This window comes from Lissotriton helveticus, chromosome 5_1 (genome assembly GCF_964261635.1).
Source record: "Lissotriton helveticus chromosome 5_1, aLisHel1.1, whole genome shotgun sequence".
NCBI classification, from domain to species: Eukaryota; Metazoa; Chordata; class Amphibia; order Caudata; family Salamandridae; genus Lissotriton; species Lissotriton helveticus.
The window spans coordinates 569,028,338-569,055,031 of record NC_136065.1 but is presented as its reverse complement, the minus strand read 5'-3'; the positions used below and the strand labels follow the sequence as shown (position 1 = coordinate 569,055,031).

At 42.4% G+C, this 26,694-nt stretch overlaps 1 protein-coding gene across 2 annotated transcripts in view; it reads right to left on the bottom strand.

The window, feature by feature from the left end:
• PRKG1 (protein kinase cGMP-dependent 1) overlaps window positions 1-26,694 on the bottom strand; it is a 2,371,600-nt gene that overhangs the window by 102,911 nt on the left and 2,241,995 nt on the right. For both annotated transcript variants that reach the window (XM_078642916.1, XM_078642915.1), the window contains exons 11-12: window positions 3,303-3,442; window positions 870-959 (exon numbers count right to left, since the gene is read on the bottom strand). In XM_078642916.1, the coding sequence (XP_078499042.1) occupies window positions 870-959; window positions 3,303-3,442 (230 nt within the window). The remainder of the gene's footprint in view (window positions 1-869; window positions 960-3,302; window positions 3,443-26,694) is intronic.

The window sequence follows — 26,694 nt, the reverse complement described above, 5'->3', positions numbered from 1 at the left end:
GGCCAGCTCCATTAATCAGTTTGTAAGCCGTGCACATGGCTTTGAATTCCACCCTTTGACGCACCGGGAGCCAGTGCAGGGCTTTGATGGCAGGTTTAGCTGACACTCTGGAGGGAAGGTTCATGAGTAGTCGGGCTGCAGCGTTCTGTGTTCGTTGTATTTTAGCCAAGGTGGCCTCTGGGGCACCCAGGTAAACCATGTTACTGTAGTCCAACCGTGACAGAATTAGCCCTTGGACTAGGAGTTTTCTGGAGGTGGGCGGGAGTAGGGGAAGAATCTTGCGGGTGGTGCGCATAAGCCCAAAACAGGTTCCTGCAGTTTTGGCCGCTTGTGTTTTCATTGAGAGCTCGGGTTCTAGCCAGACTCCTAGGGTCTTAATTTGGCAGTAAATTTTACAGTCAAGGGTTTGCAATTAATCAAAATGGCATAATGGTGTCATTTCTGGAAATTCAGGTAACAAGCGTAACGTGAAATTCCCAAAATTACGCAACTTAATCCAGCATAATTAATATTTTGCCCAGGCCACCTGCAGACCTCATTTAAGATTGAAGAAAGAGGCATTTCACATGCTTTTGAGAGAATCCTACTTTGCTCTATGTATGTGGCTGTACAGATGACCCAGGAGAAGATTTTGCCCCTCTAGAGCACATATGTTAGGCAATCCCATGGGAAGACATTGGTGTGCTACTTTAAATTGAGCTTTGATATTGGATGAGGTGGACCCCAGTCACCCTCAATCCTTTTAAAAAGAAAAACCGGAACCCTTACATGAAATGTAATTAGTAATCTACAAAACTAACTTATCATTGAATTGCAATGAAGCAATCATACATCAAAATTAAATGAACTCAGGAACTGAGAGTCCTTACCTGTCCCTGAGAATCGTCCAAAGTTCGCCTCCTAAACAAGCTTCCATCAACATGTATAAATATTTGCTGTCCTTGAACGTTCTATATAACCTGCATTTTTAAAATGAATGAGAGAAAGTGTTACTCTTTTATTTATTTTTTTAGATACTTACTTAAATGGTTCTCACACTAACTAACTCTTTGTCTATAGTAGATCCCAAAGGGGCTGTTAATTGAGCAAGTACGGTTACTGTTTCATTCGTCCACAATGACTCAGACATTTTCATAAAACAGAAGATGACTATGATCTTCCTGAGTGAAACGGACAGATACACCTTGTGAATTGTTTATTTCAAACATTACCTTTGCACCCAAATTCGTTTTACGTCTTTGTGAATCAAGATTCGTCTACTCCTGTCAATATATATGTATTGGAGTGCCTGATTTATTAAGTCATGTGAAGTACACTGTAATAAATACGTCATCCTTAAACATTTTTCTAAATATGGAGAATATGAAAACCTCGTTAGGCTGTATTTTGGAAGGTAGCATTTCTTTAAACGCAAAGTAATCTATTCTTCATCAAACACCCATATTCCTTTAAAGCTAAACTCTATTTTAAACATATATCAACTTATTAGCAATAGGAAATGGAGCATCATTTGGAATAATCCTTAAATGATTGTAGTTAATGCATAAAGTGATAAAGCAGCCTTTCATTCCATGCATACTAACTCACCCGTTTACACCCAATGCATACAAATGTAAAAATATAATAAATAAAGATACGTTTGCAAACAGTTACATCTAATCAAATACATTGCGTGTGGGTGTGGTCTGTGTGTGTAGGGGGGGGTGGGGGTGTGAAGTTAAAAAGCAACACCCATTTATAATTTGGTGATTTACGATAACTTGGTATTTTACGAAGATAACATAGTTCCCAGTGAATCTCTGAATATGATTGTATGTTAAGGATATTTCCTATCCAAATCTTCTATTTCCTCTCGGGATATTTCTGTATCACAGAAATAAATCCACTGGTGATGCCCTTAATAAGATAAGTACAATGTTTGGTAAAGAAAGTGCTTTAACATCTGCAAGAAAAGAGAATAGTGGAAGGCAAATTCAACTCAATAAACTTTTTTTATACAGCAAATGGCGAGGAAAATGATATTCTTTGGGAGCTTTAAGATTCTACAAGGCATGCAGAGGTTTGCCGGTGCAATGACAAGTTAGTGAAGAAACCAATCTTTCTTCAGTTTCAATTGTTGCTTGTATCTGGAAAGGCGACATCTCCTGGTAATTGTAGCAGACGAGTCCTTTTAAACTAGGGCTGAGTTGTTTTGTAATTCGTTTGTCTCAGTTTGTAATGCTATGCACAAGCTAAGTCATGAGACCTATTGCTATCCACAAGTATTCCTCTTACTTTGAATGGTTAGCATAAGCATTGCCATAATTTCATATTATCTGTCAAGTCACTCTATGTGGAGTAGGCATTTTTCAGTAGGCCTCTTCCTCACTGTCAGTAGAGAATCAGGCAACACCTCACTGCTGAGCCGAAATCACATGTGGCTTAACACTTTGACTAGACGTCTCATTTGGAGGCAAATTAAACTAATTTACACAAAGATGTTCTACTTTGTAAGAAATGTTGCCCAGACATTCTCAGTGGTTTAGAAATATTAGTTCAAGAATTTCTACTTTATTACTGGAACCAATCCTCCCCCCTCCCCCTGATTGTTCATAGTATGCAACCTTTAAACTTGAGTCTCCTTCTCCTCGTTCAGGGCAAATCTTTTGTGACATCCACATACACAATCAAAACCACTGAGGCTGATCCAAGTCAATCCATAAAATTAGCAGAGTCAAATATTTATTTTCAGACATAATTATTTTGGGAAGGGATACATTATTCTAATGAGGTTCAAAGAGATAGGATCACAATGACAAGAGCCTGTTTTAATCCCCAATGGAGAGTCATGTGTTATGGAATTGTTTGTGGCAACAATTGTAAAGTTTTGTAATTCTTCTAACTGAACTTTACTAGAGAGAACCACATTTTTTTCCTACGTACAAATCATGGTGTTTTATCTTTAATCTTTACTTTGAAAAACAAAATATCTAAATTCAAGGTACTGACCCTTGAGAAAGAATTGGGATCAGAGAGACACACAAACACTTTTCTCTATCTAAAAACATTTTGGTAAATGTTAATATGTTTTCTAAACTGGAAAATATACATCAATCCTCATATTCCATGACAAAGGATATTAATATTAAAATCCACAACTTGTCCAAACTTAATGAATAATTTGCCAATTGGAAGGTATCTGACAGAGTAAAAAGAGTAAAGTTGTGTGAGGATATTCAGTCATGATGTGGGGGTGGGATACACCTGGGTTGCTGTGGCCAGGAAATAGAGTGGGTATGTATTAGGACAGTAATGCGTTGTACCTCACAATGAAGTCTGAATGAGCCCCCTGCATGATCTGCTTCTCAGAGCGTATGTGCTCTTGCTGTCTTGTGTCTACTATGTGGCGTTTCTTCAGGATCTTCATCGCAAATGTTTTGCATTCCTCGCTTTTTAACTGGACCTGAATATAGTTAACAAAAGACATTACAAAAAATTGTTGATTATTGGAAATTTAAACAGAAATATATTTCAAGCATTGTGCCTCTGTAACACCAGCCGTATGCACCTTGGGGTGAGAAGAAATTTAAGATGTACAGATAAAAAACAAGGCAGCATTAAAAAGTTCAAACATGTATATTTATGTAGTACCACAAATTGCATTATTTCAGGCAGTTGGGCAAAAAACAGTTTTATTTCATATGATAAAATGACCCTCAACTTGTAAGGTCGCGACTGCACAGTTATGTTATTTTAGAAAAGACTCATTGACTGTTTGTATTTTATTCATTGCTTTTTGTAACAGTTTGCACATGTTCCCCTCTGAAATTTCATAGAGTGACCGGACGTTTAGGCCCACTTTGTTTTTGAAGGATTTCCTACCAATTTGCCTCGGTTCTTGTTCAATGGATTTCCATTTCTTGAATCACAGAGAAGTTGGTGGCCTGGTATTAGAGATTCAGATGGTGAATTATTTAAAAGGATAATGGGTTGTTGTTCCAGTCTGCTCTCTGTCTCACATTCAAAGCAAAGCCCTGTGTGTAAAAGAAGGGTGAGGTACAGCTATCAATCAGATTTCACAATTGAACACTAGTTTCAGCTCTTTCCTGAATTGTTGGCAATTTTTTGAACTTTGAAGGGGTGTTTGAATTTGAACCTGAGCTGCACTACATCGCTTTTCAATATTCTTCTTGACCGTCTGTTGCTGAATCAAGGTGAGTTTGCTGGATATGACCCTTCACACAAGATCTAGTGAGCAGCCATTATCTACAGTTAACTAGAGTACATCTACATCTGCCAGCACTGTCATTTACATTCTCTGCTCCATTAAGAGCCAGTGTAAGGCTGTCAGTGAATGAGTTACATATCCTATTTTATTAAAACGTTGCTTTTTGATTTCTGTTCAGTTGAATTTCTTTATCTGCCTCCTGCGACCACCAATGACGTTATTCCAGAGGTCCAGCTAATATAACAGGGGACTGTAACTCTGACTCAGTTGACATAGAAGTCTGAATGGAGTCGCTGGAGGAGTATTTCTGGAGTATTTGATGATAATATTTGCCCTTAAGAACCATGATGATCAGTGAGGAATTAAATGGCTCTGGGTAATTATACAGTATTAATATTTAGGGTTACCTTTTAACTATGGTGTTTGGAAACCTGTTAGATGGATGTTAAAGGTAGAGCATATTTTTGAAGTCTGTGATAAGAAGTGTCTGTCCTGTGTTTTTCTGTGCCTTACTTGGTTTTCTCAAAAGTGTTAGATTAATCCATGGGTAATACTTGTTTTACTAAAACAATGCTTTTTACATGACAAAATGATAGACGTTCCTTTTGTTCTGAAAAAAAAAAATTATAGACGTTCCTCACTGATAAATATTTTTAGGATTAAAACAACACTAACTGCTGTAAATAAACTAATAACAATCTGAAGTAATGAACTATGTAGCATTAACACATGATATTTTAGACAAACTCCACAATAAAAAATAGGTTACATAAAATTATGCTTCAGAGCTATTCAAAAGGGCAATATTTATAGTTCAATGTTTATTTTTGTCCAGTATCAGGCTACCTTAACTTACTTGTCCACTGATTACAACCTACAAACTGACTATATAACTGCAAAACACGGCCCTAGCAATGACCTGACTGTAGACAACTTTGCAGAAATATTGTACATTTAGAATCCTGTCTACATACATTTTTGTAACCATCTTGTTTCTCAGTGTAATATAAATTTATTTCACCATAATAAATACAAGTCTTGTTGGGTAAAATTTAGAGGATTCATTATTGAATTGGCATCAATCAATGTGATGAACACCCACCCCAGCTTAAAAGCTAAGTCTGAAGCCTTTTAAGATGATCCCACAAATCCGTCCTAAAGGAGGAAAGCAAACCATGTTGGTTTCTTATTTTTATTATACATCAAATCCCTACTACACGAGAATGAAAGAGGTCAAGGATATACGAGTGCTTTCTGTACCAATTAAACATGTGTCTGTGTTTTTAGTGTCTAACCGCAATGAGCATGGTCGTTTCATGGAGAACTTGGAAGATTGCTTTTTTACTATTATTCCCATGTCCTTTGCATGAGAAGGTACATATGGAACCCTTTAGGTTAACATGAAGTTGAAGTTAATACAGAATTAACTCTATAGTACTACTTGCATAAAGTTATCCCCTAAGGCATAAGAAAGTGGCTTTAGTAGGGGGCAATCGAGGTTTTATCATGGATGTTCCCTTCTTAGTTGTTTTAAGGGGAGGCCCCCTGCTATGACACATGCTTCCTGGAGCTATGCCAGGCAATTGCGCGCAGGCCAAGCTGCATAGATCGTTAGCAAGAAACACTACTCCTGCCTGTTGCTGACACGATTGAGAGCTGCACAAGGGCAAATGAAGTTAGATGTTGTGCCCACTCTCATTTAAAAAATCTAAAACTTCCAACACACAGCAAAATCCTGGGGGTGAAGTAACGCAAAGTGACACACGAGTCCTCTAATCTGTGATGGTGTGTAGGATAAAGAACTGTTCAAGACTGTTAAGACACAATGTACATTTAATCGAGGTGCACATGCAATACTAATGACAGCTGTCCAATGGGCGCAGTGGGAATTTACTTGTTGCCAGAGCATAAATATTTCTTCAGTAAGTGTAATTGAATAGTGCAAATTACAGTGAACCACACACTCCACTTCTTGGAGGCCCCTCATCTCTTACCACCATGGCACAGGCCTGTCTCGCAGGTGCTTTGTTTTAACTGGATGTCTAAAGGATAATCAGTAAAGGAGAGAAGCAAACTCTGTAGGGCAAAATTCGTACTAAATAACATGCATGTCACACGATTGTCTTATTCAATGTACTGAAAGGACAATCTAATATTATATCATTAATTGCTAACAGTACTTATCTCATGTGAATTTCTTTGGAAAGTATTTTATGTATGTCCCCTTGACACTATTTTGGGAAAAGGCCCCAGCGTGCCAAATCTATAAACAACAGTTGGAACTTCATATTAAGTGGGAGAGTGGAATAGATGTGCCCTCTTTGTCAGGTTAGTGTTATGCTGCATGTGTACGAATGCACCTGTGCTCTGAGTCACCCATGAAATCTGATATGCTATTAATACTTATTAGAACATTGGAATGTTGGGAGCTCCATTGCAGACAATGGAGTGCTCCCTGCTTCTACGGGCCGGTAAAGGCCCGCAGAGCAACATTCCAATGTTCTACAAAGGCTTCTCGAAGTTCGAGGGGATTTATATCCCCTCGAGCTTCGAGCACCCTTTGTTTAATTTGTTAGAACATTCTGCCCTCTAGTGGCAGAATGTTCTAATAGCCTTATAGCCCTTCGTAACAGAGCTATACGGCTATTAAAGTCCCGCTGTTTCGTTAAAGTCCCTCGCCTTCGGCTCGGGCCTTTAACGATTCAGCGGGCCTTTAATAGCCAGTATAGCCCACTACGGCGGGCTATAAGGCTATATTACATGAGTAGCATGAGATCCCTCGTAGATATGCAAATCTCCCTCTCTCCTGGATGTTATGTGTCCTATTCCATTCCCTTATAAGATTATATGTATTCCGTACTCTTAAAATTGGAGGGCAAGTATTCACATGTAGAAGAGGTGTTGAGACCATCAGAGTAAATGGATAAAAAAACGCCTGGATATCCTATTGGGAGATTAGCTGCGCTTTATAACTCCTGATTGAATGACTGATTGACAAAAAACAATGTCCTTGAGCTACCCTGCTACTGTGATAGGTACTCACAGGACAGAGACACCGTGTTGTGGCATCATGTGGAACAACTGTAAGTACCTAAACTAAACTGAGACATTTTCTATATTTCAGTAGGACATTTTTATTTTGTAGAATTTATATTATTTGAGCGCCGAAACTAAAGTAAGATTTACAAATGTAGGTTGATTAAACATCAATTAGTGTGGCAAAGGGCACTCATCAAGCTTAGTAAGAAACTAAAGAACTCATTTGGCAATGTAGTATGGTAAGAAATAACCAGACCAGAGTCAAACAATGAATGGCACAACCTTCTGAACATAGCCTTGAAAAGCCTTCAGTTACATAACCTATGTGCATCTACAGCAACACCATCCGAATTCAAATGAACAGTGAACAATTTAGTCAAATTTAGCTTGAATCTACAAAATAAAGATGAAGTCGCAAAAATAAATAAATAAATAAATACGTGTGGATGGTGATAAATACATACAATCAGAACAGGTAGCAAGCATTTTTGGGTGTTCACTTTTCCGAATTTCTGAAATTGAAAGTCCAGATTTACAGAATGGGCATTTTCCCGACCATAGACATAATCCTTAAATGGGAGCATAATTGGTCAAACAAAATCAGAGTACTCTGTGGCTACAAAATGAATCCATACTGCACCTTTGATCGATCTGCCTAAAGATGTTTGTCGCTCGAAAATCGCTACTGCGACCCTTTTCTATAGCACTGATGGTACATACATGCAGACAATCCTTAATCCAGAGACTTAGGGGTCAATTACGATGTCCGTCGGAAAGCATTCCAACCAAATCAATCTCGGAATGGTTTCCGACCAAATCGGATTTGGGGAGTCTAACTGACTGATTACGATTGTTCTGAATATGATTCGGTCAGACTCCCATTGCCTTCAATGTGAGCCTATGTTCCAACTGAATACACAGGCTCCCATTGAAGAAAGGGGTGGGTGGGGAAAATCGTGCACCCAGTGGTTGGCACCACATGGTGCTTGCCACACTGTGCATAGTTGCAAAGAGGGGTCCCTTGGGTACCCCATAGGCTCCAATTGGAAGGCTCCGGGTGAAGGGCGGCCTGCTATGGGCCCCCAAAGTCAGATTCTGACAGCCGACCCATGTCGGAACAACCGATTTGGAAAGGCTCTCCGAATCAGACATTGTAATCGCTCGGTTGGAAAAGTGGACCGTTGACCTGTAAGAGTCAGCTCCAAATGACTCGGTTCCTCCGAATGCCCTTCGGAACTGAGCCCAAAAGTCTGAATGCTTTCCGAACATTGAAATCGATCGTTCGGAAAACTTTCCAAATCGGTCGGAAAGACGGGTTGCGAATGGGATTCAGCAGACCCAAATGAGATTCGGAGCCTTTCTGACCGACATCGTAATTGACACCTTAATAGTAAAAATACCCAGTTAAGATGTTGGCTTGTAAAATGCCTGCGTTGAGCAACTGAGAAGCTGGAATCAATGGGCTAATTTTTACCAGACGCCAGACCTTAAACTAATAACTGATAACATTGTCGATTCAATTGATATTCAGTTGTAAAGGCCCGTTAACTTGTTTACAAACTAGCTTGTACTATTGAAAGGATGAATTGCATACACATTTTTAGCCACTGTTTATGAATAATTAGATAATGATTTGATGTTTTGTAAAAATACAGGATTATAAAAGTGAAGTGAATTGTGGTTTTAACTAATCACACAATTAATTATTTGATTTGATTTGAAAAGTAAGATATGTATATATATATATTTTTTTAATTTTTTTTTATTTTGGCGTAGTGGTGCTTTAGAGCCAATACATAGAAAATGATTTATTGGTCTTCAGAAGTGGCCTGGATTAACAACTGACATTAGGCTTTGCATTTATTGCCTCAACAAAATAGTATGTCAATTGTTGTGCATCATGTTGAAGCGCATATTGGTATAAGCATGGCACATAGATCCATGTTTTAAACAAAATGATGCTCATCCATAAAACAAATGTTTTGCTTTTGCCTTCATGTACCTTAAATAAACATTGAAGTAATGTAATACTGCTCTTTGTCCAAAACTATATATATTATCCTGTTCTGTCAAAAGATAATGTGAAAAGAAAGACAGTGTATGAAAAAAAATTCTGTCAAAAGGAACAATAATAATAACACAACGTTATTATCGAATTGCTTAATCCTGTGTGTAGAACTGATATAAAATATAGTTTTGCTCCTTTTTCCTTTTCACAGTAAATGATTCTTGACGAACAGTTTTCCTTCCACCACACCCACACTAATAAAAAGGGGCATCTTTTGAAGCTATCTTACACTAATTACACAGTTGAAGCCTGGGCATTCAGAAATAGGTTTAGCAGTCTGTAAAAGTGTATCAATACTCCCATATTGCACATGAGAATGATCAAAGAAAGATATTCTTTGACACCCGTTGATGCAGTTCAGGCCCACAGTCAGAGAAACAAGTTAATGTAGGCAACTAATCTGATTGGCTGGCCACATGAGAAACATGTTTTGTGTGATTACCATTACAAGATGTGAAACATGGTCCAACTGTCCCCAAACCATTTTTGGAAAGGTCACATAAGGGGACGGGTTGAGCACACCTTGACCCCCAGGCCCAATAGGGTCCCAATATATAAAAAAAGAATGTCCATGTCACAGGGTCTGAGAACCCCACAAGGAGTCTACTGACTCCTTTAGACGAGGACCCCTCAAGTCTGCAGCTCTTGGTTGCTGGTCTTAGTACGGAGACCACAGACTATGGAAGGGAATCCAACACAGGTTCAGGGATTACTTAATCTTTTACCCAACCACCAAGGCCAAAAAGTATGGGCACCAATTTTAATTAAATAAGTACAAAACCTCCATGCATGACTGTGGACTATAAAAACTAATGTTGTGTCCCCTTCTATACTCAGTGGTCTCAGAAATAAGACTGTGGCCTATGGGCAGTGTACTTAAGGAGGTCGTGGCCAATTGGGGTCTGTGGCCTAGCTGATGGTGCTGGGCACCATTTTGGGGTGTTGGGTCCAGAGCCTCAAAAAATAGTCCTCCGTCTACTGACAAACCAGGCAGGACATACAATTAAAAAAACAACTTGTCCAACATAAAATTGGACATCGCATGCAATATTCAGCGGATCTTTCATATTGAACTCAATTTGTTTGTGGTGCGCCAAGTTGGCGGATTCTCGCACCAGACATCAGACCTGGCATGCCTAGCAGTGAAGGGTGTACTTCCTAGGTGAAGCCACGGCTCGTGCAGGGCGTTACACCGGGCGGTGACGTCAGGCAAAGGAGGGGCATGGTGGGGGGTTGTAAAATGCAGGATATCTGGACGATGTCAGGTAAGTTCCGGAAAAAAAAAGAGAATTTTGTTGCGCGCGCTGCATCACATTTGGCGATGCAGCGCGGGTAAGGAAATTCGTTTTATTTTTGTTTATGTATCTTGTAGAAAACCATAAAACTAAAATATGTATTCTAATGCAAATTTCTGCCTGGTGTTCTCCTGCGGATTTCCTGCCCTCCTTTTGGAGTAATAGAATAGAAATCAAAAGCTATCTAGATCTCCTTGTGTGCTCAAGGCAAACTTTTGTTAATCTTATAAAAGTGTGGAAATGATTAAACTGTGAAAGTAAATTTATGATGCACAGACATCTGGACGTTTTCATTTTATATCTGTGAATCAGGCCATAGTTTTTCATTCAACGAAGCCAAAGTATTGTACAGAAAAGTTCCTTCTGAACCGGCATTTCCTTTTCCAGGGGGCATTCTCTACTGGACAGTTTTTCTTCAAGAATATCATTGGCAGGATATCAGCATAAAAACATATCATGACCTGCATATCGAATACAAAAATATTGTTAAGCTAAGTATAGATAGGTAAATATAGGTTTACTGTACTTAACGCAATCTATTTGTACTGTGACAATTAAAAGATGTTCAAGGTAAATGGATTTGAAGCTAAGAATAATAAATCTATACTTACCTTTATATATTTACTTTCATGATAATTTTCCAGCTGATATTTAGGTCATGATTTTTTTGCTACAGAATACTTTTCTTAGATATTTTGGCATAAATTCATGACAGGTTGAGGGAAAGTGTCCCACAAAACCAACAACTAGGTGTACAAGTGCTTTTCACTTTAAAAAGTCTAATCTATTGCAATTTTTCAATATTTGACTCTTTGTGGTGGGCTTTAATCCTACAAAGGTCAATTCTCTTGTCGGCCAGTTTAACAATAATTTAGTTAGGTTTATGTTTTTTTTATTGGGAAATGTCTGGTCTGGCGTTGGGGCTTTTGCACACAATACAGTCACAGATTGTATCAAAGTTGGAAAGATTACGGGGCTTATTTACAAGCCCCTTGCACCACTTTTGTGTCATTTTTCCAATGTTAAAATTGACGCAAAAGTGACGCAAGGGGCTTGAAAATAAGCCCCTATATTTTTAGAGGGTGTTGTGATTCAATGTAACTGGAAGGTTTTCTTCACAATGATCATGATAAAATGCAAAGGGAAGTTAGGGTTATAGAGCGTCTTCTGAAGAAAAAAGAAGAGTAAAACTAACTGGAGAATCCCTCTCACTTTCTAAAATGAGTCGACATGCAATGTCATATGAATTGATTTGATAACTTGTACCATCTCCTAGGATACTCCACTTGAAAACGGCTACACAGACAACTAAAATAGTTCTATTATATTTACCAGCTTAATCATAATATGTAGCTCCTGTTGAATTTTTTTTGCTCTTGTTTATCACAATTTTTTTCATTGTACAGCACTTATGCATCTAAACAACCCAGTACATTTGAGGTTTGTCTGCCCAGAAAAATATGAATGCCTTATATTTCGTATAAAATATACGAACAGCCCTGGCGAATTATATACATTTCAGTGCTTTCCACTGAAGTGACTCCAGGGTAAAAATATTAATAAGCAGCCACCTTAATAATGAAACTGTATTTAAAAATGTAAATAAAATAAATAATGTGTAGTAAAACATAGGACATGTAGTACATGTGCATTGCTTTATGAAACCTTCCTCAGAATAATACACACAAGACGCATTTATAAGTAGCGGCGAGTGGTACTCCTGGAGGGATGCCACACAGCCAGATCACAAGAAATGACGCTGCATGATGCTACAAGCAATTTTGCAGCATCGCGCTGTGTCATTTCAAAGACACAGGGATGCATAGTTTTCCCAAGAATACGTTGCATCCCTGTGTTTTCCCTTTCCCTGGCTCAAGGGTGCCTGCGTTGCAGGGATAATTGTTTATGTGCAAGAAGGGACACCTTCCTGCACATAAACAATCATTAAAGCGATTTGCTACATTTATGTGTACTGCAGAACGCAAAGAAAGAGCAAAAAAACAAGGAGAAGTAAAACTATTTTTCCTCGTTGCACCACGCTAATGCCTGCTTTTCAATGGCATTCGTTTTTTGGTACTGCCTCAGATAAACACATCCTTGTAAATCTGAGGCAGCGTCAAAAAGCAATGAGTGTTACAGTGGAATGCCCACAACAACACCCACTGAATGCCCCTTTCATGCAGATAACTGCGTGAAAGGTACAATATTTGCAAGGCGGCATTAAGCAAAGCAAAGTGGCTGAAAGCCACACTGTAAATATGGAGCAGGTCATTGCACCACTGGAGTGTCGTAAAAGGTGACACTCCGGTGTTGCAATACCCTTGTAAATATGCACCCTGGTGTTCCCCAAACCAGATTTTCCTGGTGCGAGAACACAGGCCAATATTAACAAGCTGGAAAATTTGGCTAGATAATTCATGTGTTGATCAGGCTATGGCACAGTTCGGCCCCAGCCCTTGACTTCTGCCGAAGCCTTTCTAATGGTACAAAAGGGGGTGGTGGTGGGGGGGGGTACAAAAGGGGGTGGTGATGGATGCTCACTTTGCCACTGGATTCAAGCAAGCTGGGCTGAAGACGGCTGTAATGCCAGAAACCGGTCCTCGGAAGCTTGTTTCCAGTCCAGGGAAGGCATGGCTTGGCAGTTCGGGCTGGACTGTTCCCATGAGGCACAGGGTCAGACAGATTTGCATATAGCCATGTCTGAACTGGGGTGGCAGAGTGGGCTAAAGAACAGTGATGGATCAAACCCAGATCTTTTGACTGGGTGTGAGTGTTTGATTGGTTCAGATGCTCCGTCCATCACCACCCCCTTTTGTACCAACCCGTTCTAATGGAATGAAAACGGTGCTTGCCCTACCAGCCCACAGTCTCTCCTTCTCTAGGGAAGCCTAAAGTTACTTACTACCAACCCCCACCTGGCCTGGTAAAGTTACCCCTCCTCCTTTTTATCATCTGTTCAGAGCAGGTATTCAGATATCTTGTGCTAAATAAAGATAGACTTTTGTAAAAAAAAAATGATGCCAGAATATTGGTGAATTGCTTTATCTAGTAAAACCGAGAGGGTAGCGTTTGGACAGAAAATGTCGGTGTGGAACCAAATATGGTGGCCCACTGCGGCTGGCATCTGTCTGACTCAGGTCAATAAGGCTAGAAACCTTGGTCTTATATTTGATAAGGACCTTACTTGGGCTCCTCAGATTAACCAAGTCTCAATAGGCTGCTTCTTCATGTTAAAGGGCCTGGGGAAGATTCTTCCATTTATCACTCTCTCTATGAGAAAAACAGTGGTAGAAGCCATGGTCCTAGCTAGAATTGACTACTGCAGTGGCCTTTATCTGGGAGCAGGTTCAGCTCAACTCTCTAAACTCCAGTCAATTCAAAACGCGGCAGCAAGAGTCCTGCTTAAACTACCTAAACATCATCTTACATCCACCAGTATAAAACAGCTTCACTGCATTCCAGTGAGACAACGTATTGATTTTAAAACACTCTGTCTTGTGCATCTAGCTTTGTTTGGTGGTGGAGCGAAGGATGTGCAATCCTTGTTTACTAGATATGCACCTTCACGATCTTTAAGATCGTCTTCCCTGGGTCTGGTACAACTTCCAAGGATAAAGAAAGCAAGGTGTGGGGGGAAATGCTTTTCATTCCTAGCATCCAAACTATGGAACTCAATGCCCACACATTTGAGACTCCAACCTAGTAGATCTGTGTTTAGAAAGAAAATTAAAACATGGCTCTTTTCCCAACCCTGAACATGTTGGTCATCGTCTCTGCACTTTCACTCAGCGCCAGGACGCCTCGGTAGTAGTGCGCTCTATAAATACCTTCAGTCAGTCAGTCAGTCAGTACATTCGGTGAGATCTGTAAGAAGTCAGAGAGTCTCTGAGTCTTGGAACAGCGAATGGCCGTGTCAGTGAGGTGACCCTGCGTGTAGGTGAATATTACAGCTCCATTTTTCCTCAGAGTGCCATTACCTTATAAGGGAACACAGCCTTCACACTCGTTCCTCTATATGGCTATTGAACTCCTCTGTGACATGCAATATCCTTATAATGTATAGCAGGTGGTACTTTATCCGTTATATAATACTTTTATTTTAACTTAATTACCCGCAACTTTAAAAAGTAATTAATGGCAGAATTTACATTTTTGGGACTTTAAAAATCTCATCAAATACCGCTATATAATATGTGACCTTTGTGTCAAAGAGCAGTACTAAACTTCTAAAGTGAAGAGAGGGCATGACACAAATTTTAGTAGTGGGTCATTTCTTTTCCACAAGTTCAACCTCAGATATTTAGGGAGGCAGAGCAAGCACTGGAAGTCGGTCTATGATTCTAAGGATTTCCTTGGACTCAAGGTGCTAATATTAGAGTATGCTGTCACCTTACATTACTCCAGTTTCACTTCTTAAGATAGAAGTCACAGGGTTTCCCGCGAAGGCTATTTACAGGAGTAGTTTCCATGTCCTTGGCAGAGAACACCCTGAGAAGCTACAGATTGCAGAATGTTTTGGGAACGCCGCTTTGGTAATCACATGGTTGGGCTTTAGGTGGTGCAACATTTAACTCATTATGTTATAAAAGTATATAACATTGTAGGACTTCGTAAACCTTACTTAGAGCAGCAAAGAGTTGTTGGACACTTGCAAGGTTCCCTTCACCTGTCTTCAAAACCTTGGAGCTGCAAGCAAAAAATAATTCTATATTTGGTTTGAGACATATCTCAATGAAAGAATACTAACTTTTTGCATGCCTGAATTACATAGATAAACAAATATTGAGAAGCCACTAACATTCGAATGTTTGACTGTTGCATCTTGGTACCGCTTATTTGGTCTCCATCTCTACCCTTAGCCACTAAACCATGATTACTCTAGACTTGGAACATTGCCAGGAGTTAGCATAACAATCCCGTGCATACAGTGTATTAGCTTTATATGCACAGCTCACATTTATTGTGCCACCATTTGGTTTTAAATGATCTATTCAGGTGCTATATGGTATTTGACAGTGGCCACAGAGAATGCAAGTTTTTCTTTATGGGCCTGATTGCCCTTCTGTCCTGCCTCTTCTCCCTCAAACACTTGAAATGCCCAGCCAAGGTAATTTTACATCTTCTATAGTTTTCAGCGGTAAGCTATTTTTATAACAGTTAAAGCACTTTGAGCTTCACTTTCAGGTGTGCTCTGTTTAAGATCTTAAATGGATAGTGTTACTAGTAAGCCATTCGGTGATATTGCTTTTATTTACCTAGGAAGCATGAAATGCTGAATGAGGCCCTTTTGGATGTAATGGTCTGAACTGAAGTTTAGCAGTAGCCCTCTGCAATAGTCATTCATTCCAAATGCAAAGAAAGTTCAGCAGGCCTGGGACTTACAAAAAGGTGATGTGACTTTCCTGTTGATTTTCCTCATGCTGTGGCAACAAATGATGGACAGAATGCTGAATAAATCAAACATTCACCTCCAGTCAAGAGATCTGGGTTAAATCCATTGTTCTTTTGCTCACTACCCCACCCCAGTTTGGACCCAGCCAAATGTAAATCAGTCTTGACCCTGCTCCTCAAGGGAACAGTCCAGCCCAAACTGCCAAGCCAGGTATTTGCTGTACTGGAAGCAAGCCTCCTGGGACCTGTTTCAGGGTATGACCCCTCATCAGCCAGGCTAACTTGAATCCAGTGGTACAGTGAACAAGAGACCCACGTCTTGGGATACCGATCCCACTTAGGGAAAAAAGTGTAACTGCAACAAATGATGGATGGAATTCTGATTCAAACATTCTCCTTCAGTCAAGAGATCTAGGTAAAATCCATTGTTCTTTTGCTCACTACGCCACTCCAGTTTGGACCCAGCCAAATGCAAATCAGTCTTGACCCTGCTCCCCATGGGAATAATCCAGCCCAAACTGCCAAGCCAGCTCCTTCCTAAACACAAACAAGCATCCTGGGAGCGGTTTCGGGGCATCACCCCTCATCAGCCGGACTAGATTGAATCTAGTGGCACAGTGAGCAAGGGACCCACGTCTGGGCATACCCATTCCACTTAGGGTGAAAAATGCAGCACTTGTTTACTCAGGCACTACGTTTTTGTACCACTAATGATGTTTCAAGGCCCCTCCTTTGATACTGAATGTTCACTTACCCTATCAGTGGGCCATGGAAGAACAAAGGCATTTTTTTGTTTCCATTAAAGCAAGGCCTGTCTATGCAGTTGATGGTGTCCTTGTGCAGAAACTGAAAGCGCAGAAGAAGACCTCTCAGTATCTCTGCGGGAGCACGTTCCTCCCTTGCTATTCAGAGAAGGCGGATGTCGAATGCTCCAAGGAAGGTAAATACAGTCTGGGACTGCACTTACACTCTTAGGCCTATTCAGGATTCCATTCCAGAGTTAGGTGCCTCCTTCAGTATCATTGAACATTAGATTATGTCCAGTTGGTATTATCTGTACCTACGTATGTCAGTCTAATGAATATCCGCTGAGAATTATTTATTAGTCCATCCAGTGAGACTGGCTTTAAGAGCCACCCTCACTGCATACCTAACTTGCTAGAAGTGACATGTGAAATGTCACCCTCCTTTCCAGATCATTTCAGATATCACTGACCTCGCTTATTTAAAAACGTTATTCCAGTGCCAACAAGGGCAACCTGATAAATAGATAAATACATAGACTGTTTTCATCTGGAATTCACAAAAATAGTCTCATCAGTATATTTCACCGCATCATCCCCAAATTGTATGCAGTGGCAATACTAACTCCCCTGTTATTAAAAATGTCATTCCATTTTTAACTTCATCCACTGTGAATGTGCACTGCCTCTCCTCTTTGAGACAGTCTTGCTGACAGAATTGCCCTTCTTCTGCTGCTTTATTACCACTATATTGGATCGGATTTTAAGGAATCTTTGCAACATAGAGCTCCCCTGAAAGTCACCTTGAAGCACCTTGCCAATGCTGCCAATGGCTACAATAACAACAATTTCTTTCACTTATCACCAGCTTTCAACCACGTTGCCAGCAAACACCCAATAAGCACCTCACTGTCCTTACACATCCCAGAATCCTAAATGAATGGATTCCCTCTTCCTTGGTCTAACACAAACTATTCGTAATGCTTGATGCATCCGCCACTTGTGCTTTGATTTTATTTTCTATTGCATCCTTAAACTTGTCCTCTGCTCTGACACATATCCTCATGCATCTTCATAACTAAGTCCCAGCTGTGGCTCCTCCGCTAAGACGGAGGAGCGTCGCCCTACTTCTTCTGAGCAGTGCAACAAGGGAAAAATGAAATGATTATAACAGGATGTTATTATTATTTCATTTTTCTCTACCTAGCCAGGTTGGGCGGGGCAGAGCTGGGTTCTGTCTCAGTGCTGGAGGAGAGGTATATGCAACTTAAGTGTGCATGATGGTTTGGGCCAGCCGTCTTGGTCCGGCCAAACAGTCATGCGCACTTAGCATGTTCTCCACCGGGTGTAATGCACAGCCTGGGTGGAGTTCATGCACAGGCTCATAATCCCCATCTGAGTGCCGAGCCAAAGTGCTCAGACCAATCATGATGCTGCTGTCATGGTGACAGCAGTGTTGTGATTGGTTTAGGGGAGCCTGGGTGCTTCCTGCTTCAGGAGTGAGGAAGACAAGAAGCATGAGGCGTGAACAGGTAAGTGACCTTAATTTTTATTTTTTATCCCCCTCCCGCCCCGCCACCCCCGTTCCTCAGCAGCTGGCACTGCTAAATCCTGGTGAAATTATCATTACGCCAACGTGATCTCATGAAGTTTCCGGCATTTCCTGTTGCACTTGTTAGCTGAGAACTGTGGAATTATGATACATCAAGTAATTTTATGTCTGTTCGGGTAAAAGTCCTATAGCGTAAAATTGGAACAACGAGAACAAAGAGAGCAAAAAGTATGTAAGTGGTTGTTGAGAGCAGCACTTGTTTTTTCTGCTACTTTGTTTTATCAGACACATTACAGGGTGCATTCACTCTAAAATATTGGGAAAAATGGCAGATTTGCATTTCACCTCATTTCATGTCATTTTCTGAAACTTTGCAAAACTACACAAAAGGAAATTACGAGAATTTCATACCACCCTATAAATCATAACCGCACTCTCAACAGCACTAAAAATCTCATTCCTTTATGCTTTGGTCACCACAATTGTGAAAATACGACCACTGGACCCTATGTCTCAGCCAGAACCATATCTCTTTTTACTAACTCCATTAACTATGTCTTTAAACCACTAATATATCTACCCTTCACCCTTCACCTCTGATTTAATGCTCTGATCTGATGTAATGCATCGCAACACCCACTCTCTTCTTGAGCCTATCCAATCAGTTTTCCCTTCGCTACACTTTATAGAAATATTATTTTTCAACTAGTGAACAACAGTGGTGGTTGCTCCCGAATAGCATTAGTGTGGCGGGGAGTGAGGGGGTGTTAAAAAACCCACTTACTTACCAGCCCGCCGTCTCCTCTCCTCTGTCCTCTGCATCATCTTCCTTCGTTCCACTTATTAGGAAGCAGGAACAGGAAGCATCCACCCAGGCTCCTGGGGCATGTTCTCCACCCAGGCTGTAATGCAGCCTGAATGGAGAACATGCAAAGTGCACATGAGTGTTTGGCTAGACTAAGAGGGCCGGCCAACAGTCATGCTCACAAGAGGTAGGAAAACCATTCGCCCCCTGCCCTGCCCTGCTCTGAGAACAGAGCAGCCCTGCACGCCCACAAAGCTGCTGCAGCACAGAAAAATAAAATAGTAGTAACATTGCATTATTATCATTTTATTATTCCTTTTTTTGCAGTGCTGACAGCAGTGGGGCAAAGCTCCAATGCCTTAGCAGTGGAGCCAGCCCTGGTGAACAATTCAAGTGCTGCTGAATATAAACGTATCAATAGCCTTAACGCCTCTACATATCAGTTTATTTGGCAATTTTTCATGCAGTTAAGTGCCAAATTGCCCTCTCTGGTGGAGCACCAACCTCTTGATAACTATATTCGGAAACACTGAAATTCAAACAGGTGGTGCTTTGTTGTCATTCCCTGGAGAGTCTATCACCATGGGTGCTGAGAACTCAATCAAGTTCCATTTTTTTTAAAACACACAAAGACACACACACACCTCCCCCACACTTATGAATGTTTTACTTCCACATCCAATCATTGCTTCCATATTTACTCCTAACTTAGGGGCTCATTAGGATGGCGGACGGACCAGCGTCCGTCCGCCACCCTAGAGGAGGAGGGACCGTCCGCAGGGGCAGCGGCGGTCCCTCCAGTGCAATTAGGATGTGACCGCCAGCCTGGCGGTCACATCCTCAATATTTAACATTGCGGCGGGTGCTGCTTGAAGCAGCACCCGCCGCAAGGTTAAATATGCATGCTTAGCATTTGCATGCACAAAGCGGCAGGCACCAAGCGGTGCACGCAAATGCAGGGGGGTACCATAGGTACCCCCCATGTGCACCCCCACCTTCCCCCCACTCAACCTGGGGCCCCGCAACGGGCCCCCAAAGAATTCACCGTATGCCTTTCCACGGCGGAGAATCCGCCGCGGAAAGGCATCTGTTTTCCGCCATCCTAATATGGCTGGCGGTGTCTGATAGACACCGCCAGCCATGTTAGAGCTTTTCCGCCGCGTTCGGAAGGCGACTGCGGCGGAAAAGCTGCGGACCGATTTTGATACCCACCGCCATCCTAATTTGGCGGTGGGTCTTTTGTCCCTCCCCAGCGGTTTTCCCGCATCCTCCGGGCCGGCGGTGGCTTCCGCTGGCCCGGAGGATGCGGGAAAACATCGATCCTAATCGGCCCCTTAGAGTTCTATTCCATCTCTACATTCGTTAAATACTATGGGACAGATTTACGAGAACTGGCGCATCTCTGCATATTAGCAGAGATGCATCAGCTAAATTGTGTGACTGAAAAAGCCTTGCACGACCATGGATGAGTCGCATTTACTATGCGGCGCACCGTGGTGCAAGGATAGACCGATGCGGATGCACTTTTTGGCGGAAAGGCAGCGCATTGCTGGAGTCGTGTCGTAAGCACGACGCAACTCCAGCAATGGTCAGGAATGCCTATTCCCATCATGCTGCATCACTCCTTATGCCTGCTTCAAGCAGGCGCAAGGTTATAACACAGTGGCGTCGTAGAAGTGACTCAGTGAAATCTTGTAGATTTCACAGCATCACTTTTACAAGGCTTCCTTGCAATGGAACGCCCACCTTGCATACATTATACCTGACACAAGTATAATGTAGCGTAGGGCTTTACACCGTGACGCATCTCCATAGATGCATCACATTGTAAATATGTGACATTGTGGTGCATTGTTTACGACGCTGCTGCGTCACAGAAGTGATGCAACGGCGGCGTAAAGTTGTCGCAAGGGGCTTGTAAATCTGCCCCTATGATTACCTTGATACCCATATGCTACTGCTCTGTGTAAATGAGGCTGACACCCTCTGGAGCAGATACATCACTGAAAGCCTAAAAATAAAATAAATCTGTACTACTAGCCATTTCTTCGTTTTCCAAGTGGATGCTTTCTCTCTCCTTTGTGTGAATGATTTAAATATTTTATCCATATTTTGAAAAACAAGTCTGAGTTATCTGCAGTGCTCAGTTTGTGCTGATGGTTGCCAGTGGCAGGAACCAGGATTGTATTTTGGGGATTGGGAAATATTTTTCATCATCTGATTTTGACCGAAAGCAACAGAGAAAAAAAAACAGAAAAGGGAGAAAATAGGAGGACGAGAAAGATGGAAAAGCAGTGACAGAGGGAAAAAGCAGGGATGAAAAAGGACCTGCCAGAGAAAGATAAAGAGATGATTCAGAAAAGAGGGTGGTGATGAACAGAGTGCCTGAATTAAGCAGACCACTCTTACCCAGTCCAAAGATCAGGGCTTGATCCATCACCCTTTTTTAGCTCACTGCACCATCCCAGCTCAGAACTTGGCTATATGCAAATTAGTCTGTTCCTGTCCCAGTGCATGATGGGAACAGGGCAAACCAAACTACCAAGCCAATTCTTTACTGGAAAGGAAACAAGCTTCCGGGGACCGGTTTCTGGCATTACAGCCGTCTTCGGCCCGGCTTGCTTGAATCCTGATGGTGCAGTGAGCAAGGGACTCACATCTGAGTATACCCTTCCACACTTGTGGTGGCCAAAACGATTCATAAAGGGGGTGGTGATGGACAGAGTATCTGAATTAAGCAGAACACTCCTACCCAGTCAAAAGATCAGGGCTTGATCCATCACCGTTTTTTAGCTCACCGCACCATCCCAGCTCAGAACCTGGCTACATGCAAATTAGTCTGACTCTGGCCCAGTGCATCATGGGAACAGGGCAGACCAAACTACCAAGCCAATTCTTTACTGGAAAGGAAACAAGCTTCCGGGGACCGGTTTCTGGCATTACAGCCGTCTTCGGCCCGGCTTGCTTGAATCCTGATGGTGCAGTGAGCAAGGGACTCACATCTGAGTATACCCTTCCACACTTGTGGTGGCCAAAACGATTCATAAAGGGGGTGGTGATGGACAGAGTATCTGAATTAAGCAGAACACTCCTACCCAGTCAAAAGATCAGGGCTTGATCCATCACCGTTTTTTAGCTCACCGCACCATCCCAGCTCAGAACCTGGCTACATGCAAATTAGTCTGACTCTGGCCCAGTGCATCATGGGAACAGGGCAGACCAAACTACCAAGCCAATTCTTTACTGGAAAGGAAACAAGCTTCCGGGGACCGGTTTCTGGCATTACAGCCGTCTTCGGCCCGGCTTGCTTGAATCCTGATGGTGCAGTGAGCAAGGGACTCACATCTGAGTATACCCTTCCACACTTGTGGTGGCCAAAACGATTCATAAAGGGGGTGGTGATGGACAGAGTATCTGAATTAAGCAGAACACTCCTACCCAGTCCAAAGATCAGGGCTTGATCCATCACCCTTTTTTAGCTCACTGCACCATCCCAGCTCAGAACTTGGCTATATGCAAATTAGTCTGTTCCTGTCCCAGTGCATGATGGGAACAGGGCAAACCAAACTACCAAGCCAATTCTTATACTGGGAAGGAAACAAGCTTCCGGGGACCGGTTTCTGCCATTTCAGGCGTCGTCGGCCCGGCTTGCTTGAATCCTGATGGTGCAATGAGCAAGGGACTCACATCTGAGTATACCCTTCCACGCTTATGGTGGACAAAATGATTCAGAAAAGGGGGTGGTGATGAACAGAGTGCCTGAATTAAGCAGACCACTCTTACCCAGTCCAAAGATCAGGGCTTGATCCATCAGCGTTTTTTAGCTCACTGCACCATCCCAGCTCAGAACTTGGCTATATGCAAATTAGTCTGTTCCTGTCCCAGTGCATGATGAGAACAGGGCAAACCAAACTACCAAGCCAATTCTTATACTGGGAAGGAAACAAGCTTCCGGGGACCGGTTTCTGCCATTTCAGGCGTCATCGGCCCGGCTTGCTTGAATCCTGATGGTGCAATGAGCAAGGGACTCACATCTGAGTATACCCTTCCACGCTTATAGTGGACAAAATGATTCAGAAAAGGGGGTGGTGATGAACAGAGTGCCTGAATTAAGCAGACCACTCTTACCCAGTCCAAAGATCAGTCCCTTGCTCACTGCTCCATCAGGATTCAAGCAAGCCGGGCCGACGACGCCTGAAATGGCAGAAACCGGTCCCCGGAAGCTTGTCTCCTTTCTGGTGAAGAATTGGCTTGGTAGTTTGGTCTGCCCTGTTCCCATGATGCACTGGGCCAGGGACAGACTAATTTGCATATAGCCAGGTTCTGAGCTGGGATGGGGCAGTGAGCTAAATAACGGTGATGGATCAAGCCCTGATCTTTGGACTGGGTAAGAGTGGTCTGCTTAATTCAGACACTCTGTTCATCACCACCCCCTTTTCTGAATCGTTTTTGGCCACTATAGGTGTGACAGGGTATACTCAGACATGAGTCCCTTGCTCACTGCTCCATCAGGATTCAAGCAAGCCGGGCCGACGACACCTGAAATGGCAGAAACTGGTCCCCGGAAGCTTGTCTCCTTTCTGGTGAAGAATTGGCTTGGTAGTTTGGTCTGCCCTGTTCCCATGATGCACTGGGCCAGGGACAGACTAATTTGCATATAGCCAGGTTCTGAGCTGGGATGGGGCAGTGAGCTAAATAACGGTGATGGATCAAGCCCTGATCTTTGGACTGGGTAAGAGTGGTCTGCTTAATTCAGACACTCTGTTCATCACCACCCCCTTTTCTGAATCGTTTTTGGCCACTATAGGTGTGGCAGGGTATACTCAGACATGAGTCCCTTGCTCACTGCTCCATCAGGATTCAAGCAAGCCGGGCCGACGACGCCTGAAATGGCAGAAACCGGTCCCCGGAAGCTTGTCTCCTTTCTGGTGAAGAATTGGCTTGGTAGTTTGGTCTGCCCTGTTCCCATGATGCACTGGGCCAGGGACAGACTAATTTGCATATAGCCAGGTTCTGAGCTGGGATGGGGCAGTGAGCTAAATAACGGTGATGGATCAAGCCCTGATCTTTGGACTGGGTAAGAGTGGTCTGCTTAATTCAGACACTCTGTTCATCACCACCCCCTTTTCTGAATCGTTTTTGGCCACTATAGGTGTGGCAGGGTATACTCAGACATGAGTCCCTTGCTCACTGCTCCATCAGGATTCAAGCAAGCCGGGCCGACGACGCCTGAAATGGCAGAAACCGGTCCCCGGAAGCTTGTCTCCTTTCTGGTAAAGAATTGGCTTGGTAGTTTGGTCTGCCCTGTTCCCATGATGCACTGGGCCAGGGACAGACTAATTTGCATATAGCCAGGTTCTGAGCTGGGATGGGGCAGTGAGCTAAATAACGGTGATGGATCAAGCCCTGATCTTTGGACTGGGTAAGAGTGGTCTGCTTAATTCAGACACTCTGTTCATCACCACCCCCTTTTCTGAATCGTTTTTGGTCACTATAGGTGTGGCAGGGTATACTCAGACATGAGTCCCTTGCTCACTGCTCCATCAGGATTCAAGCAAGCCGGGCCGACGACGCCTGAAATGGCAGAAACCGGTCCCCGGAAGCTTGTCTCCTTTCTGGTGAAGAATTGGCTTGGTAGTTTGGTCTGCCCTGTTCCCATGATGCACTGGGCCAGGGACAGACTAATTTGCATATAGCCAGGTTCTGAGCTGGGATGGGGCAGTGAGCTAAATAACGGTGATGGATCAAGCCCTGATCTTTGGACTGGGTAAGAGTGGTCTGCTTAATTCAGACACTCTGTTCATCACCACCCCCTTTTCTGAATAGAGAAAGATAAAGAGGCAGGAAGTGCAGGATGGTGGTAGATTGGTCTAGAATGTAATGGGGGACTTGAGGAGGCATCAAGCCATGAGCCTTGGAATTCAGCAATCTCAGCATTCGAAAGTGCCATCCACAGTCTCCGAAGAAAAACCTTAGGTGCCTGCACTTTGTTTTTTGTTCACAGATTATGCACTGGTCTAAGGAACTTTTTATCCCAAGCTCTCAACCTTGGCTGTGCCTCTTTATTGCTACCAGCACATCCACCATCTTGCCAGTGGCACCACTTATTCAGCGACAACATTGAATGATATCCCTTACATAAGAGCTGATGCGGATGATCTTTTTGCATTGTGCCAGGTCTGCTGTCCAGCTGATGGACTTATCTATTTTATATATAGCGCAAAATTGGTCCAAGGACATTAGAGCTCTTTACATGATCACAGAGATTACATTAGACAAGGCCAGAATTTAATTTAAAATGTTTAATTTATTTTTCATTTTTACCAGAATCACAAGGGCCCTCATTTACAACAAAATGTTGTAGCGCGGCCCGCAAGCCATTTTCCTGCGCCAATCTTCGCCATTTTAAAAGCAAAGGGATGTGTCATATTTACATCAATATGATGCCTCCCTTGGCTGTCATTGCACGGCCACTGTACCTTATAGGCATTTCAGTTCTGCTGTTGAGCAATGGTGGTACGATCACTTTGAAATGAAAAATGTGTGCAAGTTCTCCTCCCAGACAGACAGTATCTGCCATTTTAAGTGCTAACAGGAAAAGTGTCATTCCAAAGAAAAGGGGTGGGCATTGACTATGAAAGCAAGCAATACAGCACAAGCTAAGTGGTGACGCTTGTAGAATAAAAACAAGTACAGCCTATTATTTTAGTGGTAGTAGGCCAACTATGTCTGCAAACTCAAACAACAATTTAAGTTAATTAAGTAATTTTGAAGTGCTCACGAATGCTCTGAAATGCATTCAAGTTTTCACCGCAGAGCTTTGCAATGTAGGCCGCAGTTCAGTTCTCAGCTCTCGGCAAGTCGATGTTCCTTTAATCTACAAAGAATTGATGGTAATTTATTAGGCATTACCCATCACGCCCACTCGACATGTGCCTGCACCTACATTTTCTCAAAGGGATGAAACCTGCGAAAAAAGCAAATGCCCGTGCAGATCTCCAGATTATCATTTTTGTTTTTATACTAACCACATCTGAAAGCCCTGCGCAGTTCATGGGCACCCTGTGCGTGTTTCCATCCAACAGCATCCTATGCGAATGCCGCGCATTCCTGCTGCAAACCACATCAGTGCCAGCATCATTGGAACGGTTTATGGTATGCATATGGAAGGCCAGCAGCTTGGGAAAACATGAAACAATGCACATTGGTCTGTCTCAGGTAATTACTTGTGTTGCATATTTTACCCCAAAGTGTTTGCCTACTGCTACAGTCCACATAACATCATTTCACCTGGAAGAATCGTCACCTACGTTCTGGCTCGGAAAGAAAGCTTGTATGAGAGGCAAAAAAGGAAGTGCTCATAATAGAGCAATCAAGAAACCTGATTGGCTAATTCGATGTTTATTACTTGAGGACAGCTCAAGAGTTTATAGTGATGTGGAAGGCACATTTGAACATTGGAATGCTGGGAGCTCCATTCGAGACAAGGGAGTGGCTTACCGCCAATATTGGCTGGTATAGGCCTTCTTCTATAACATTCCATTGTTTGTCATTATGTTTCTTCTTAATTACGTTCTGTTCTCAGTGAGTGGAA